Genomic DNA, 18,988 nt, shown 5'->3' on the forward strand with positions numbered 1-18,988 from the left:
CAGTTTAACACGTACACAGAGCCGGTAAGGAATTAAGGTAGACAGTCAGAAAGTTTTGAGGACTGAATTGCTTTTATTCTTGAGAAGCATTCAGTTGGAATTTCGAAATTAGAAATAGAGAAGTTTAGGGATGTAGTTTGTTTTTTTCTTTGGGTTGGTTAGTTCCTGAAAACCTTCCCTAGTTTTTTTTGTTCTGGGTTCCGCTTCTGTTTTCATGAGCGAGTGGCAGAGTTCGGCGCATGAAGTTTAGCCCGTTCAAAACTGCCAGTAAAATATCTTGTTTTGTTTTTCCTGACCAGTATAGCTCAGGTCAACTTTTATTTTCTGTTGGCAGATCGCCAGGGAGGTTGGTTCCCTTTTTTTTTTGTTCTTTCCTCGCCTTTTTTTAGTGGTTATCCAACTTATCGTTGGTAACTTTGTGATCCTTTCCTGGTCACTCTTGGTCTCTCGCCCCTGCTCCCTCACATGAAGTTTAATCTCATATTTATTGTTTTGTTTGAAATCCAACGTGCCGGAGTCCAGCGCCAAATGTGTCACTGTCCACATAATTACAGAATTCACTGTATCCTAGCTTTTAATACGACTTGTCTGAACAAGTACCATACACTCACTGAGCACTTTATTAGGTAGGCAGCAACTAAATGCATAAATGCATGCAGACATGGTCAAGAGCTCCTTCTGTTTTTCAGATCAAACATCACAACGTTTGTGTTCACAAATATGTTTATTTATGTTTATTATATTACCAATATATTTACAGTAGTTCATTAACTTTGTTTTCCAGACTCAATTATCTACTTTGGGTATGTCAACTCTGGTTAAATATACATATACATAGTATTTGTTTCTAACACAAATGTATAATCTTTTTTTGGGTACTCAGTGGGCACTCGTCCAAATTTAGTTTCATGCTAGAAGTCAGGGTTTCCTGTGATTGCGTGCCACAGTCATATCCTCACAGCGAAATAAGTCGTCCGCATATCAGAGTAAGTCTTCTCTCTCTCTCATCAAGTTTAAGTGTTTAAAAAATGTACACTCTTATTTCTTGTCTTGTTTAAATAGCTTCTTAGCTTTGGCTATAGTTTGGCATGTCTTAAGAATAGTTTTGACTGTCATTAGTCTCTGGTCATCGTATTGACAAACACCAATAAAAGCAGTTATGTATGCCAACAGTCTCTGCTCTCATACATGCTGTGGCCAGAAGCCATGTGGCTGCTTGGACTGATTCAGTCACGACCATGGGCACAAATATGAGCAGTGTGATTTGAACAGGTCCCACAACAGCACGGCTACTTCACAGATAACCGGCATCTTGGTATCTATTCATGCTGCTACAGTTCTTTGGGGTTAGTTTATTTTCAAGCAGAATTGTGCTTCAGAACATACACCCTGCAAATTATACAGGTCATCTTTGGACACAGTATATTGAGTCTCCTACAAGACTAACTGTTCTCATGTTCTCATGCATTGCAGTGCTGCATGCGATGCCACTTGTTGGAATAGTGTGACAAATAGGCTTTTTTATTTTTCAATGAAGATGAGTTCTGATTCAGGGATGTGGGTAGAACATTTATATCTAGTGGTATACATTGTCATGGGAACACAGTGTGGGGTCTGCATCTTTTCTTTGCTTACAGGAATGGCTGAAATTAGCTTATGCAGCAGTTACAATGGGCTACACTACTGGTTGATACCTGCAGTAAGTCTGTGATTTTTTTAAGCATGGTGGGTGTATAAAACAGCATGCCATTCAAAATAACCTTGTTTGGGATGGCTTTTATGTCGCTCTAGTACGCCCTGTGTATACACTATCTGAGTAACATCTCTGGGTTAATTCTGTGCAAACACCTTGTTGGGGAAGTGAAGATGCATTGTTTGTGGTAGACTATCATATCTTGGTTATATAGCCAGCTAGTAACAATATAGTTGGTTAGCTGAAGTGAAAAAATGAATTGGAATTAATGGGGAGACATACAGACTATGGATGGCACAGAGGGTAATGGGAGACGAAAATGCTGAGGACTTAAACAGATATCAGAGAAACACAGATTACAAAAGGGCACAGGCGTGACTCAAACAAAAACAGTCACAAAATAAAACAATGAAAGAAAGTACCAAACCCCAGTGTGTCTCCCAAAACAGTCCCACACATTTTCCAAAGACCTGAAGGCAGAATCTTCCTGAAATCATTGACGGAACAATGTTAAAATTGCCAGAGCAGCTGTAAGGCAGACTCAGCAGCAGCAATATCAACTCCCTTTATGTCCACTCTCCTGACTCCCTGCAAGTGTCGGTGTGAAAAAGTCATAGAAACAGAATAGACAGCATTCCACATGCTTAAAAACGAGCAGGCTACTTCAGTTAAGTGGACTATGCAAGTTTGCTAAAAAAAACAAGCAATTCTGGTGAGCGATGGATTGAATTAAATTAATTAAATACCAGGGGACAAATAAATAAAAAGTAATTACAAGGAATAAAAAAGTGTTAAAATATGAGAATATGAGAGGCATTGTGTGATTTCTGCTCATATGGCTTCCAGAGATATAAATGGAATATTTTCCAAGTTCAGTGTCTGAACTGAAGTAATGCCTTTGATGGTAGGTGGCGTTTTCTTTCTTCTCTGCCTTCTCAAGAATGAGAAAGAATACCCTTGGCCGCAGAGCTCCTCACAATCAAACATTCAGCCTTCCACTGTGAGTCAACTTGTCCACTTCATTTTACCGATTTGTCTTTATGTCTGTGCGCCATGTTTTGGCATATTTATTTGTTCTGTTGCTTTTGCTCTCATAAAGTGCTTTTAGTGTGAGAAAATCTTCATTAATAATAATATTGTTATTGTATATTGTGTCATGTGTTGCACTGCTGTTATACCCTTGAGCAAGATAACCTTGGAATTCAGGGAATTCTAGTAAAATATCAACCGTGCATGCCAGTTACTTATTAATTGCAACTAAATTGCTTCAGTGAAATGTCCATATGCCTGAGTAGGTTGTGTGCCCCTTGTTTGTTTCCATATATTTTAAAATATATTGGCGTGTAGGCCTCTCCAGCTCCTCTGCACCCACGGCGATCGATGGAGCTTTGCCGTGGCCTTCGGGGCCCTCTTTAGCGTGTTCTTGGAGAGGATGATTGGCCCCGAGGTGGTCCCCTGCCTTTATTACAAGCATTCCCTGTCGATCGTCGGTATGACCAACATCTCTCTACACGATATTTTGTCACCAAAATGCTGATGAAGTAATGTATGTTGTCAGGACCAATTTCTTACACCTCTGATGAGTTAATGCAAATGCTAATTCGTAATTGCAGTATCACAGAAATCACAATAACATTTAGTTCTGTGCCAGTTCTGCGTATTTCTGCTAAACTGTGATTGTGTATTTGTGTCTCAGGTTTCATACAAGTTCTCTCTGCCCTAGAAGTGTCACTGGTGCACTACCCCATCTTCATCTGCCTCACTCATGAGAACGTAACCCTTGGAAACCTGCTTGGCTTTGTCTACACCCTGGCCTGGTGAACACTACACCTACCCTCATGCAATCAGAATATATACTGTGTGAAAATATACTCAAGTTAAAAGAGCATCAGTATATTGCAGTAATTGATTGGCAAATATGCTAATTATTGCCATTTCCGGATATAATAATATACTGTCTTCCTGTAATATACTGTACTGTAAAATACATATTTGTATTATCTCATTATTTACAATATATTGCAGTAGATTCTGTTTCTGTAAGGGTATACACAGTTACTATTGGCCCCTCCAGTTATCATCACATACACAGTGAAGCTCATGAAAGTGCTAACAGCTAACAGCCTACATTCATTCACAGGTTTGTCTACCAGGCGGTGATGACTGCTTCTGGCCCTGAGCAGACAATGTTTCCCTCAAGGAAATATCAAGGTCTTTAGAGCTGGTCTTAGCAGAGCATGTCAAATTCCTATGAACCCCCTCCCCACAAAACAAAAAAACAAAATAATTACAGTAGTACAATTAGGTACAATTAGTACCGTAAGGTGCTTGGGCCATAATGAATTGCTGACATTTGATACAACTGCCTAACTTTCAAGATCACTATCTTGCCTAAATATTTAGTAAGGACCCCGCCAGACTATAGTCAGCAGACAAGTTATGGATGCAGGTCTCCTGTAATAAAATGCTGGTATTTTCATTTTCCCCACCACCTTTGGGTGTGCACTGAGCTCTTTTTCTCTCTCCTGGCTGCCCTCAGACATTTTGTTTGAGTTCAGAAGCAGGTGGTACCACGTCCTCCCGTCTCTGCTGTGCACTGCCTTACTTGTCCTGCGCTTCCTCCTCGTCTTCTTCAAACCATCGCTCCTCGGGCGCAGCACACAGCCCCAGGACGAGGTACCCTGCCCCGCCCCATTGTTTTTTTTTTCTTGGTGTGTTGGTTCTACCTTGGTCAGAGAATAACGGTTGTGTCTCTTTCCACATTGCAGGATGTGCCCATGGCTCTGGCACACAATATTGCCTATATGAAACGCCTGCTGCAAACCAGAACTCCAGAACCTCTGTAAGTTCTGGACATGTGGCAATGTGTGTGTGTGTGTGTGTGTGTGTGTGTGTGTGTGTGTGTGTGTGTGTGTGTGTGTGTGTGAAATTATGTTTGTTTTAAGTCTCCAAAAAACATTCAGACCTGAAGTTGATCCGTATAAGTTTCAAAATATTGTTGACATCATCACTTCAGGATTCATCACTGCTGATGAATTGATTGATCTCCATTCCTTCCTTTCACTAGGCTTGTAACAAAGAGCTTTAAACACATATACTAGGCTACTGAATAATGCATTACAGAGAGACAGTAACTTCATTTTTGAGCTTTTCCTTCTCCTCATTTGAACTGTGCCTCTTGGTCGCCCCCTACCCGCAGTGGGCAGAAGAACTGGTTTCAGCGACGTCTCTACACCTGGGACGCTTGTTTCCGCTTCCCAGCCAGAATGCTCATTATGGTGGCGATGGCCCTGATCAGGGTCTACAGGGTGAGTGAGATTGTGGACATGAACATGTACACTCCACATACTTCAGCTGCATACTTGTATGCCTCTGAGTGGGCCCTATACATACTTATAGGGCAAAATATCAAGTTGTTATCAAATCTGATGCGGGCCACTGACTACTGTGGCTGGCAGCGATACTATGGCATCAGTGAGGATTCACCTGGCTGGGATGACTGTGCTTCCTTGCTCACCACCGCCCCCTGGCTGGTCAGTCAGGGGACAGCAGCATCATGACAACACATTTCGAGAGAACGTGTTGGTCTGTGCTCTCCTGAATTGCGGATTGGGGCTTTTTCCTGATTGATTTTTCTCATTTGAATGAGTCATCTCATCTGAAATGCATGGAATCTTATCTTATCTTTTCTTGCAGATTGCATTTATAAGAAGAATTCTCTTTCTGATAGCTCCTATTCCTGATCCAGGTGAGTGTTTTTAGAAAACCAATTTGGTCAACACAGCCAGTGTGATCATGGTTTTGCTTTCTTTTCCACCATTTTGTCAGAACATTTGGGCAGAAGGCACTTCTGCTGTCTGTGTGGATCAGTTGTCTGTCTGTTGTCAGAGGCATAATCTGGCTTTCAATGGAATTTGCAGTGATCAATCATTCACTTATAGGGCGGCCTGTAGCATAGTGGTTAAGGTATATGCCTGGGATACGCAGGGTCGGAGGTTCGATCCCCGGTGTAACCACAATAAGATCTGCACAGCTGTTGGGCACTTGAGCAAGGACCTTAACCCTGCATTGCTCCTGGGGAGGATTATCCCCTGCTTAGTCAAATCAACTGTATGTCACTCTGGATAAGAGTGTCTGCCAAATGCCCATAATGTAATGTAATTCATGTTCGGTGAATCTCTGTTTTTTTTTAGCTATTCCCCCTGAGGTCTTTCAATGGGTAGATGGGATAGTCCTCACTATCACTATCTTGGCAACCATCAATCACATCTGTCAAATTATGGTGCAGTACAGGTAAGCTGTACACATGGACACACATATACTGTACGGAAACAGTCTTACACTGTCACGTTCACACCACACACACACACTCCCATGTATTGACACCCACTCGTTTTCACACAAGCTCACTCTCACGCCCACAAGCACACGCACTCATTCACAATTCTCATTCGCTCTCAGACAAATATTAAACTTCTCCCTCTCACCACTGTGATCGCGTGCATATGACCTCACACACGTGTATACACAAGCTCTCACAGTTGCTCTGCACTCCTACCAGAGTCCAGATGAGGAGAATGTACAAAGGAGACTGGAAAGACCTGACTCGAAAACTCCCAGCCACAGATGTTTCTGTGGTGAGAGAACACACAACACATACCGTTCCGTGTATATATTTGTGTACCGATAATAATAAATGTACAGCTTTTCTTTCTTTTTCTATCGTCTCCAGACAAGGAGCATGACCTACATTGGTTTACAAGTGATCTTCCTCTGTTCGGGTGGGTAGAGCCCAAAGGTTTCAACACTAATTACAATTCACACAAGCCACACTCAAAAACAACCCCCCTCATTCCAGTCTGGGATATCATTGCTGTTGTTTTTTCATAGTTGTTCTTTTTCTTTTGTTCCACAGACATGGTTACCATGCACACATTTTTCTGTGTTATTGGTAGCTTAACCTTTCGTATTGGTCTTGCCGTTGCTGTTGTCGGTATTCCATTCACAATGCAGCAAGCCTTGGAAGTGATTGCAAGTCACTCGTAAGTTTACTTCCCTTCTTTTAATTTGCTCAAATCATATATAAAACTCATGACAATTGCATTCAGCCATCCATTTCGTTTGCTTTCCGTCCAAGTAGGTGGTGTTGTGTTATTTCCAAGTATATCTTCTACAGTGTGGTGTGCAGCTGTCAGAGGATTAAATAAGAGATGTACTGCTAATAAAATAACAATATAAAATGTGTCCGCAAAAGTTGCAAGAGACTTGCTTTTTGTTGCTTTTAATGGTTTTTGTGGCCTTCCTGTTGCTGTAGAATTCTCCTTGTAGTGAAGGGAGCTTGCAATAATACAGGGGTGCCAAACTATATTGCTGGAAGGATTGCAATTTGTGCAGGTGTCCTTTCGATGAGCGGTCAGTTTAGGCCTTGGAGCTAAGGAAGGAATGAAAAACCAGCAGACACTGTTATCCTCTTGCCCTGAAACTGACAGCTGTGCTTTAATATCTTGCACAATAATGGTGCACACTGTAGAGGCCGGTCATAGTAATGGGATGTCCATGGTCAGGATCCATTCCAAGTAGCCATGCTGTGCTAATGTTTTCGCATAGCTATGCAGCAGCATACTTTAGACCAGGGGTCGGCAACCCTGGTCCCGGAGAGCTGCAGGGTGTGCTGGCTTTCGTCTCCACCTTAAAATAAGCAACCGATTCAGACCCAAGAAACCAGGTGAGGTGAGTTAACTGTGTAATCAACGGCTTTCATTGATCAATTAATGGCAAGTAACAACGAAAGCCAGCACAACCTGTGGCTCTCAAGGACCTGGGTTGCTGACCCCTGCTTTAGACTTACAAAGTAGTTCTTGTGCTTCCAGAGTTTAATCATAGCAGGCATGCATTTCCATTTCATAGCTTACCAAGCTAATATCAGAGATGTTCACTGCTAGCCGATTTGTCTAAACTGGAAGAAAAACACATGGATACACTTTTATTATTTTGGGAAAGAAATTGCCAAATTTACCCAGATAGTACAACGTTATATTTGAGTACTACTAAGTACTACCTGTTACAAGCAAAACAAATTCAATTTCTATTGGTGGCTAGGGGTACAATCTTAAAGAGTTTGTACTGTACAGGCACTTTTTCATACCCGACAGCATACCAAAGGATATTACAGGAATATTGCAGTTACAGGATGATCTTCAGAAGAAAACAATTTACTCGTTAAATCAGAAAAGCTGAAAAGCTGTCCTAAGTACTCAAGTTAATATCTTTGTCAGTTTATATAATTTTGTTAACAAATGTATTCTTTTTTTAAACACTGACTGTTTAAATGGATTAAGAGCCATTGTCTCAGTTGAAGAAGTTTAATGAATTGTTTTTGTTCTCAGCCTTATAACAGTTAACAGAAATGTATTTATTCTTGTATGATACATTGAATGTAAAAATCTATGAGGGAGAAGTGAAAAATACTTGAGCACAGACATACTTCAAACGAACCATTCCCCCCAAGAAGTGAAGTGCTCGCTGACAATTGTAAGTTGCTAATTTCCCAAACCAAGTCTGATCCAAAACCTGCACATGTAGTGGTCCAATAAGAACACAGTTTTGGGTGAGATACCAGAGATACCAGTCATCAGACATCTGAAAACAAGCACAGATCCTGTACAGAGTGAGTGACCTGAATTTGCCACTTTCTGCCCCTGTTTGCATAGCGTGTCATGGGAAAGATCTAGGATTCTCTTTTTTGTCATACAAACACTATGGTGTCAGTCTCTGGTAACGTGGTATTTCCAAACTGGGATGAAATGTACCTGTCTCTGATCTCTAGTTTAATGTAATGTCAGATGTCTTTCATTCTTCTTTTTGAGGGAGAGTTTATTCTTTTCATTACTCCCAATGTTGGTCATGTCTTCACAGTGGTGCTTCTCCTGATCTGTTTTTCATGTCTTCAGAGTGGTGCTTTTCCTGTTCCTCATCATGGTCTTCCTCTTGAGGAGGCTTGCAGTGCGTCATTTCTTCCTCCAGGACAAACCGGCCGCTGAGAGACTCCTCGCCTTAAATAACATGTACGTGTCTCCAAGCCAATGTCAATCTGGTGCCGCACACACTCACAATTTAATCAGGCAGAGGCAGACAAGAAACGTCTAAATTTTCTCTCATTTGTTTCCCTTTTACTTCTCTCTTCTCCCTTTTTCTCTACCCCTTTCTTGTCCATGCTCTTCTTTTCTGTTCTGCAGCCGGGCCCTGGAGAACGCTTCTTACTTCACCATGTTCTTCTTCATGATTAAGGCTGTGTATGAGTTTATCGCCCAGTTGCTGATCAAAATCATCCTGGGCTGTCTGAACTTGGCTCGGATTGACTGGTCCACCAACCCATCCAAACCGATGGGCTCGCTGGACACTGGTAAGGTAGCCCTCCTTCTCTGTCACAATAAGAACAGAACTGGCAAAAAAAATCCCCAGTCATGAATGAGCCACTCTACTGTTTGCTGCAATGTAATGATATTTTAAGGAAACCCAAGTAAGTGACCAAAATTGCAAGTTCAAGTGTGAAATATTTTGAGGGGGACTTGAGGCAAATGTGAATGAATTCACTGTAAAATATAACAGAGATGACACCCTGTAGTTCAGTTCCCCCAGCTGTGTTTGTGCGAGTACATCCTTTCAGTATTGTGTAATTACAGGCTACAATGCCTTGCCAAAATTGTCATTAAAGGTACACTAGGTAACATTTTTGTGGGAAAACATTCCCTTCCTACTGTTGGCTCACCCCCGCCTGTGTTTATAGTCCTTAACTTCGGTTTTAAAGTGTACATTTGTCCGGCCGTCACTCTGTATCAAAACATTGTACAGCTGTACAGCAATTCAAGCTCATTGGTTGAAAATTCGTTCTAACTGCCACATGCAATCGGCGCTTATATCTTATTATCCAAGCGAAGACTACATATCTAGTTATAAAACAATACCAGTTCGCTATCGGTAGCAACAAGGAAATTAGCTAGACAAATTTACAAGTATCCACTTACGATAAAATATAGCTAAGCTAGGCAATACGATCATATTAGCGATGCATAGTGCGTTGTGCCTCAGGTGGATATTAGTAAATTCGGGAAGCTAACTAGTAATAGCTAATTACTGATAGCGAACTGGTAACGTTTTCTAACTAGATAAGCAATAGTATTGTAATAAACCTTGTTGCCAATAGGAAGATGTAGAGAGCCAGACCACATAAAGTATTTGGACTAGAAGCTACAATTACTGGAGGAGAAGGTTCAGGTACAAAACAGTTATCTTTATTATTAAAACACACGCATGGGCTACAGCTCAGACACTACACAGGCATGGGAAATATTGCGGTGGCTACCTTCCCCACCAGGTCCCCAACAGTACGCCGGAACCACAATAAAAACTCACTCCCTTAGGGCACGGCACACAGGTAGGCTACTCGGCCTCATGCACACTGCACATAATACTGCCAAGAAGCCACTGGTAGGTGGAGAGCCGACTGCTTCCCCCACCCCCGTGCTATGGCTGGGCTGTGCTGGGCTAAAATGCTAACACCAATCACACAACAAATAGAGCACAGACATAGGACATGAAACACTTCTTGAAGTCCATTAAAACACTTAACTTGCCCGGGGTTCTAGACCCTCCCACGGGGTCTGGGTTTTGGCACTGGTCCGATCCCCGTCAGTCAACAGCAACAGGTGACCCTCGGTCCAGCGCCGCGAGGCGTCTCCACAAACGGCAGGAGAGCCTCTCCACAAGCTGGAGAGCGGACAGGAGCACTCCTATATCCCCGCTATGCTTTCCCCTTAGCCCTGCCTACCGCAGGAACCTCGCCCTACAACCCGCTACCTATCTTCAGGCCGGCGGCTCTAGGCAGCACGCGAACCTCCCCCCAGTCTAGGTGCGAGTGCAATGTTTGTCTTGGTGTGCGAAATGGTCGACAGAAACGCCGGTAACCTAGAGAGGGTATCTGCATTAGCATGTACTCGTCCAGGACGATGCACAATCCTATACTGGAAACTTGCCAACTGCCACCGGGCTAACTGTCCTTCTATCCCCTGAAAATTATGCAACCACCTTAAGGAGTTATGGTCCGTCCTCAGCACAAATTCTTTGCCCAACAAGTAGTGCTTGAAGTATTTAGTAAACGTGACCATACTCAGCAACTCCTTCTTAGTGGTAGCATATTTCTTTTCGGATTTTGTCAGAGCCCTACTAGCATAAGCTATGACATGCTCCTGTCCTGCCTCTTCCTGTGACAGGACTGCCCCAATGCCTGCATCGCTAGCATCTGTGTCTAGAATGAAAGTTTTATGGGGGTCTGGATATGAGAGAATGGGGGCCGACATCAACCTAAGTTTAAGCTGTTCAAAGGCTGACTGACAGTCCTCTGTCCATTTAAACCGTCTACCCTTCTCTGTGAGTTGATGAAGGGGGCGAGCAATCTCCGCGAAGCCCTTCATAAACCTCCTATAATAGGAGGCTAACCCCACAAAGCTCCTCACTTCAGTCTGGTTCCTTGGCGCTGGCCACTGTCGCACTGCCTCTACCTTTGCTGGGTCTGCTTCCACGCCCCTCGCTGAGATTATGTGGCCCAAGTACTGCACCTGAGTGGACAATAAATTACACTTAGCTGGCTTTACCTTAAGCTGAGCCTGGCGTAATTTAGTTAGTACCTCATCCAGCCGGGACAGGTGCTCCTGGAAAGTCCGACCAAACACAATAATATCATCTAGGTACACTAAACAAGTTGTCCACTGCAGATCGGCCAGCACTAGATCCATTAGTCTCTGAAAGGTACTGGGGCTATTGCACAGGCCAAAACTAAGCACATTGAACTCAAAAAGCCCTTGTCGTGTAATGAATGCCGTTTTAGGTTTGTCTTTGGGGTCCATCTCGACTTGCCAGTAACCGCTGGCTAAGTCTAGAGTGGAGAACCAACAAGCCTTACTCAAGCCATCAAGGGCGTCGTCAATGCGAGGCAGGGGGTAGGCGTCTTTTCGAGTCAGATCATTCAATTTCCGGTAATCAACACAAAAGCGGAGCCCTCCATCCCGCTTGCGGACCAGAACTACAGGCGCCGCCCAGGGGCTGTAAGAGGGCTGAATGATGTCGTTCTCGAGCATTTGCTTTATATGCTCCGCTACCTCCTGCTGTAAATGGAGGGGAACACGACGGGGGGGCAACTTCACTGGCCTTGCTCCCTCTGTATCGATCTGGTGTAAAGCAAGGCGAGTTCTCCCCAAATCATTGTCACCTGAACTGAACACTGTTAAATTTCGGGCCAGCAAATCATAGATGGCTGCCAATTCCGGTGCCTCGAACCCTTTCTGGTGCAACCCCAGATGTACCAACAGTGTATCAGGTGTCCAGGCTAAGTGTGAAACACCCTCTGTCTCTGCCTCCCCCAAATTCTCTGCCTTGCTCCCCACTTCAATATCAGTATGTAACAAATCTAGTTTCATCCCTCCCTTCAAGGTAAGAGCATCATTGGTGACGTTGATGACCCTGACCGGCAGGGTGCCCCGTTCCACCCTACAGACCACCCGAGCCACCATCACATTACAATGAGTAGATACTGATTCGGCCGGCTCCAGCATCCCCTCTCGCGCAGGCCCAATAGTGTTTTCTATCTTACCAATAATGATGGCTTCGCTGCGGGGAGGGATTACTGTATCCACAGGGACTGTGACGACTTGTGGCTCCTCCATATCTGCTGGCACAATAAGGGGGAGTAGCTTACCCATTACCCTACATTCTTTTTTTCCAAAGTCCACCACCACCCCATACTTGTGGAGAAAGTCAAATCCTAGTAAGATCTCCTGAGACGGCACATCAGCCACCAAAAACTCTGCAACTAATGCCAGAGAATCAAACTGACACACAGTGTGCCACTTCCCTAGGATTCCCATTCCCCCGCCATTAGCAGCCGACACATCCCCCTGGTACCCAACCAACTCTGCCCCCCCCTTAGTGATGGCTAACCAAACCTGTTTAGGAATCACTGACAAGGTGGCCCCACTATCCAATAACAAGAGCGAGTCTAACCCCCCTACTTTGGCAGCAATATACCCTGAACCGCCCTGCTTACCTACCGAGGCCATAGTGGTACGAGTGTACTCGGGGGCAGGCAATTGGCCTGCGGTGCCTGCCCCCCCTAGTTTCCCTGCAAGTACGGGCACTCGCGTCGGAGGTGTCTATTACACCCACATTCCCAACATCCGTCTCTCGCCTCTCGAAAGCCCTGACTGGTCGCCCCACTAGATGGCGCCCTACCCCTACTACCTCCACCTAGGTTTCCAGTGGGCTGGGAGAGATGTGGTGTTGTTGGGGCTGCTTGTATGTTTTTAACTGTGGATTGAAGACAGCGCACCTCCTGCCTCAACTCCTCCACCATCCCCACCAACACTCCCATTTGTTCATCACTGCTAGATTTAGCCACCGACACCCCCATCACTTTAGCCTCCGAAGTCACATGACATTGCTCCAGGCTCCTAAGCAACTCCATTTCAGAGGAAAGATCAATGGTTGCTTCTAGTGTCTTGGGCTTAGCACCCCGTAAGCTGATCCGAAAATCACCGGTTGCAAAATGGAGGATAAACTGATCTCTTGCCAACATATCGCGGGTGTAATCATCCGCTGTCGGATACGCTCTAATAGCCAACCTCCTTAAGGCAGTACCAAACTCCCTAGCTGACTCATTCGGCTGGCGGCGACGGGCAAGAAAGCTAGCCCGGCACCAATCATCACTATCACAGGGTTCAAAGCATCGTGTCATGGCTGCCTTCAACAATGCATAGTTGTTCTTAGCCTCTCTCGGCAACCCGCTATACATGTCCCTAGCACGCCCTGCCAGCAAGAGGGACATAAACTTAATTTTAAGAGCCTCATCCCAATAATTCACCTCAGCCGCCACATCGAACTGTTCTGACCAATCAGACCACGCACGGCCTACCCCCGTAAAGGTCTCAGGCATAAAAACTGGGCGAGGAGGTGGCCCGACCCCGGCATATACATGGTGCCCAACACTACTAGAGGGGGCATTCTCATTACTATTCCCATTACTCTGCACCTGCGGCTGCTGACTGCCTTCTCCCTCCAACATTGTAGCAGGCTACACTCTACCAAGGTTTAAAAGTTGGGAGATACACGATCCCTCCGCTGCCACCAGTGTAATCAACCTTGTTGCCAATAGGAAGATGTAGAGAGCCAGACCACATAAAGTATTTGGACTAGAAGCTACAATTACTGGAGGAGAAGGTTCAGGTACAAAACAGTTATCTTTATTATTAAAACACACGCATGGGCTACAGCTCAGACACTACACAGGCATGGGAAATATTGCGGTGGCTACCTTCCCCACCAGGTCCCCAACAGTACGCCGGAACCACAATAAAAACTCACTCCCTTAGGGCACGGCACACAGGTAGGCTACTCGGCCTCATGCACACTGCACATAATACTGCCAAGAAGCCACTGGTAGGTGGAGAGCCGACTGCTTCCCCCACCCCCGTGCTATGGCTGGGCTGTGCTGGGCTAAAATGCTAACACCAATCACACAACAAATAGAGCACAGACATAGGACATGAAACACTTCTTGAAGTCCATTAAAACACTTAACTTGCCCGGGGTTCTAGACCCTCCCACGGGGTCTGGGTTTTGGCACTGGTCCGATCCCCGTCAGTCAACAGCAACAGGTGACCCTCGGTCCAGCGCCGCGAGGCGTCTCCACAAACGGCAGGAGAGCCTCTCCACAAGCTGGAGAGCGGACAGGAGCACTCCTATATCCCCGCTATGCTTTCCCCTTAGCCCTGCCTACCGCAGGAACCTCGCCCTACAACCCGCTACCTATCTTCAGGCCGGCGGCTCTAGGCAGCACGCGAACCTCCCCCCAGTCTAGGTGCGAGTGCAATGTTTGTCTCGGTGTGCGAAATGGTCGACAGAAACGCCGGTAACCTAGAGAGGGTATCTGCATTAGCATGTACTCGTCCAGGACGATGCACAATCCTATACTGGAAACTTGCCAACTGCCACCGGGCTAACTGTCCTTCTATCCCCTGAAAATTATGCAACCACCTTAAGGAGTTATGGTCCGTCCTCAGCACAAATTCTTTGCCCAACAAGTAGTGCTTGAAGTATTTAGTAAACGTGACCATACTCAGCAACTCCTTCTTAGTGGTAGCATATTTCTTTTCGGATTTTGTCAGAGCCCTACTAGCATAAGCTATGACATGCTCCTGTCCTGCCTCTTCCTGTGACAGGACTGCCCCAATGCCTGCATCGCTAGCATCTGTGTCTAGAATGAAAGTTTTATGGGGGTCTGGATATGAGAGAATGGGGGCCGACATCAACCTAAGTTTAAGCTGTTCAAAGGCTGACTGACAGTCCTCTGTCCATTTAAACCGTCTACCCTTCTCTGTGAGTTGATGAAGGGGGCGAGCAATCTCCGCGAAGCCCTTCATAAACCTCCTATAATAGGAGGCTAACCCCACAAAGCTCCTCACTTCAGTCTGGTTCCTTGGCGCTGGCCACTGTCGCACTGCCTCTACCTTTGCTGGGTCTGCTTCCACGCCCCTCGCTGAGATTATGTGGCCCAAGTACTGCACCTGAGTGGACAATAAATTACACTTAGTGGCTACCTTCCCCACCAGGTCCCCAACAGTACGCCGGAACCACAATAAAAACTCACTCCCTTAGGGCACGGCACACAGGTAGGCTACTCGGCCTCATGCACACTGCACATAATACTGCCAAGAAGCCACTGGTAGGTGGAGAGCCGACTGCTTCCCCCACCCCCGTGCTATGGCTGGGCTGTGCTGGGCTAAAATGCTAACACCAATCACACAACAAATAGAGCACAGACATAGGACATGAAACACTTCTTGAAGTCCATTAAAACACTTAACTTGCCCGGGGTTCTAGACCCTCCCACGGGGTCTGGGTTTTGGCACTGGTCCGATCCCCGTCAGTCAACAGCAACAGGTGACCCTCGGTCCAGCGCCGCGAGGCGTCTCCACAAACGGCAGGAGAGCCTCTCCACAAGCTGGAGAGCGGACAGGAGCACTCCTATATCCCCGCTATGCTTTCCCCTTAGCCCTGCCTACCGCAGGAACCTCGCCCTACAACCCGCTACCTATCTTCAGGCCGGCGGCTCTAGGCAGCACGCGAACCTCCCCCCAGTCTAGGTGCGAGTGCAATGTTTGTCTTGGTCGGCTGGCTTAGCTCCGTAGCCTCACGTCCTTGCAACACCACTCTCCAGGCCTCCCCTCACGCCCGCTCGGCTCTGATTTATTAGTTCCTCCCCGCTGCAAATCACGTGCAGCTGAGAAGGCTCAACACAGAGTCCCCGTCAGCAGCAATCATCCAACTCAGGTGAAACCACTAGTCCTTGATTACTGACCCACTCAGAACCACATTCACTACAGTATACAGAGTTTCAGTGATCGCTTGTATGGAGTGCAATTTGGGCATCTCTTTACGGGTTCAATCATCCGTGTTTCGCAAAACCTTGTAAGTTACAGTTGCATCGTTTGTTGTAGACTCATATCTTAGTTATATAGCCAGTTAGTTACATAGGCAAATAACTTGCTTGCTCATAATATAGTTGGTTAGTGAAAACTTTAAAAAAGACAAAATATAAATAGTGTTGTGTAAAGTCACCTGCTCCGCGAACATTCAGAACACTACCAATAGACGGCAGGCTCCGTTGCCTTTGTCACTGTCAGCTTTCCAAAACATTGCACGACAACACTGAACTGTAATAACGATTTATAGACGCGTCATATTCAAAGACTGTGGGAACAGTGTTGTGGTTTGAGGTTGTTTGTTGCTGCAATTTCTCTCGTGACGGTTAGGAGTCCGAAATTACCTTTTGTACCTTTAAAGCAGTCCACAGAGTCTGCAGGTGAGTTATTTAGGCGTTCTATTAACTTAAGTGCATTGACATAAGTTAAGAGTGCTGAAAGACAATAAAAGACACTGGCTTCCAAAATTTGAATTCGAGATGCTGTATTAAATATGTACTATGCCTGTCTGCCTTTGTGTGCAGGCATGCCCCCTATGAGTGGTCTACTGTCATTACAGGGTATTTGACCTGGGTATCGATGCTGTTGTTGGATTCCGCTCACACCAACCCAACCGCTCTGACCTTCTGTCATCTCCTGCTGCAGTCCAGCCGGGCTGACCCTGACGTCAGCACCACACTGCACACAACTGCCAGAGCAGGTGGGCCAGCTCATCCAATACACCACAAAGGCTGTTTCTCAAACAGCGATGTAAACCATCCTTAAATCTGTAAAGAATCAACCCTCAGGAAATTATCAAAGTCGGTAAACAAGAAGTGCTTGTCGACTGCAGGCCCGATAAAAGAGTTTGACAGGAACTGAATCTCATCAAATCGTTTTAGCACAGATGGGTAACGATTTGGGCGACTTGGCTCAGGCATAAGAGCAGTCGTCTAGCAGTTGGAGGGTTGCCGGTTTGATCCCCCGCCCGGCCTGTGTCGAAGTGTCCCTGAGCAAGACACCTAACCCCCAAATGCTCCTGATGAGCTGGTTGGTGCCTTGCATGGCAGCCAATCGCCGTCAGTGTGAGTATGTGTATGAATGGGTGAATGTTAATTGTACAGCGCTTTGGATAAAGGCGCTATATAAATGCCAACCATTTACCATTTACCATTCTGAGATACGTTACAAACAAGTCAGTTTCGTTTTTGAGGTTTATGCTTGGTTACTCTTCCAATTTGTTTCCAATTCCATTAAACACATTTGATTTGCTCTGGTGCATTCCCTGTACCTGTCGCCCATTTTCTGATTGAGACGATATTAATGCCTGTGCATTTCCGTGGCTCGCTCTCCTTCCTCCAGTGGCTGGAGCCAGACGCAGGTGGTGGCTGGCCTACACCCTGCTCAGAAACCCAGGCCTGGTGGTCCTCCGCAGGCCAGAGATCGACCTGCCCTGAGTAACCCCCTGTACCCTACTCCTGCATGCCTTGGAAACGTTTAGATCTTCTAGCCCCTTCTTGACAATTTTAGTGTTCCTGCTTTGGGTGGCATATTCCCTTCTCCCTGCATCATGTTAGCCCAACCTCATGCTTTCATGATAGTGATGAGTGCCTGGACTTTTTGTGTAGGAACAGGCATCTCACACTATTCTTGTTCAGCGCCCCACTCCTGTCAGCAGCTTTGTGTGTGAGCACCCCATTTCAGCTGTTTTACAATTTCAAGGAGCTAGGCCTGGCTTGTGTATGTGTTTGTGTGTGTTGTCCAGGGGGCTTGCAGTGTCTACCTGGATTTTGTAGTTTCCAATCAGCAGCCATTTTAGGACTGGTAAAGTGCATGTGACCGCAATACCCTGCTCTGTCTGTCTTGTAACATGTGCATGGATGGTTCTGATTGAGGAAGTTTGTGGAGTTAAAACAAGCATACACATTGTCTCTGCTTCTGTTTTTCCTTCATTGTCATGCTTCTGCTTTTAACTGTATTTTTAAATATTTTTAATAAAGTTTTTTGGACAAAGGTTTTTTTTTTTTGTTGTTTTTTTACATTGAATCTCCCTGCTCCCATTTTACATGATTCTTCGATAGTCACATGACTCATGGCTTCTCTGTGATTGGTTTCAGTAACGTTGCTGCAACATTGGTTACTGCAATACCAGGTAAGTCCATCTCCCCTCTGGGCAGGCATCTGGAGGATCAGCAGTCATTTTCCACCACATCCCACCACCAATTTACAAGATTTCCGAAGACCCCAGCTTTCTCCCGTTGGCTTGTCCACACCCTAACACATATGCTCGGCACATTAATGGAAAAAAGACCGGACAGTCACTGTGCTCAGGCTAGGGAGGCGCGGCTCCAGAGGTCAGAGTTCACAGCCGCAGTCTCTTGATGTCCTCGCTGCGGAAGTCCATTCTGAGAGCCAGCACCTGCCGTACCTCCGCAGGGGTCAGCCGCCAGGTCAGGGGGGCGGAATTGGGACCCCAGTAGTCCAGAATTTCTGTCACCTGTGCGTAATATACAGACACAGAGAGAAATAATACAGATTATTAATAGCCAAGTCTTCCCGCTTCAATGGCTTTAAATAGCAGACCTCATTTCCGGTCCCGGAGGACCCTATCGAAAGGGGTACATTTTTCTATTGGCTGACTGACAAAAAGGTAAAAGCAATGAAGTTCTACATGCTGAGAGTGTGGGCACCTACCTGGTCAATGAAACTAAACCACATCAGGACAATCAAGAGTTTGAAGACAAATAAAATGGTAATGAGACAAATTTGCATCAAGTTCAAATCC

General features: G+C 45.6%; 1 protein-coding gene and 1 pseudogene across 1 annotated transcript; one reads left to right on the forward strand and one right to left on the reverse strand.

Annotated features, from left to right (window-relative positions):
- Positions 1-18,216, forward strand: LOC133131222 (stimulated by retinoic acid gene 6 protein-like). The gene is made up of 19 exons (XM_061246475.1): positions 1-24; positions 884-986; positions 1,638-1,699; positions 2,602-2,693; positions 3,041-3,183; positions 3,390-3,510; positions 3,834-3,904; positions 4,233-4,369; positions 4,462-4,535; positions 4,893-5,001; positions 5,390-5,441; positions 5,887-5,986; positions 6,255-6,330; positions 6,426-6,474; positions 6,609-6,735; positions 8,644-8,757; positions 8,929-9,095; positions 16,784-16,924; positions 17,566-18,216. The coding sequence occupies exons 3-19, from the start codon at positions 1,640-1,642 to the stop codon at positions 17,658-17,660; spliced, it is 1,728 nt and encodes a 575-aa protein (XP_061102459.1). The 5' UTR covers positions 1-24; positions 884-986; positions 1,638-1,639; the 3' UTR covers positions 17,661-18,216.
- Positions 18,029-18,988, reverse strand: part of LOC133131544 (conserved oligomeric Golgi complex subunit 4-like) — a 10,238-nt pseudogene continuing 9,278 nt past the window's right edge.

This window comes from Conger conger, chromosome 6 (genome assembly GCF_963514075.1).
Source record: "Conger conger chromosome 6, fConCon1.1, whole genome shotgun sequence".
NCBI lineage: Eukaryota > Metazoa > Chordata > Actinopteri > Anguilliformes > Congridae > Conger > Conger conger.

What these genes read in the sequence shown, in the direction of transcription:
- LOC133131222 (XM_061246475.1), top strand. Translation starts at nt 1,640, where the DNA reads ATGGCTGAAATTAGCTTATGCAGCAGTTACAATGGGCTACACTACTGG. An exon ending in TTTGTCTACACCCTGGCCTG is followed by an intron (nt 3,511 to 3,833) that starts GTGAACACTACA and finishes ATTCATTCACAG; the next exon opens with GTTTGTCTACCAGGCGGTGA. An exon ending in GATGGGCTCGCTGGACACTG is followed by an intron (nt 9,096 to 16,783) that starts GTAAGGTAGCCC and finishes CTGTCATTACAG; the next exon opens with GGTATTTGACCTGGGTATCG.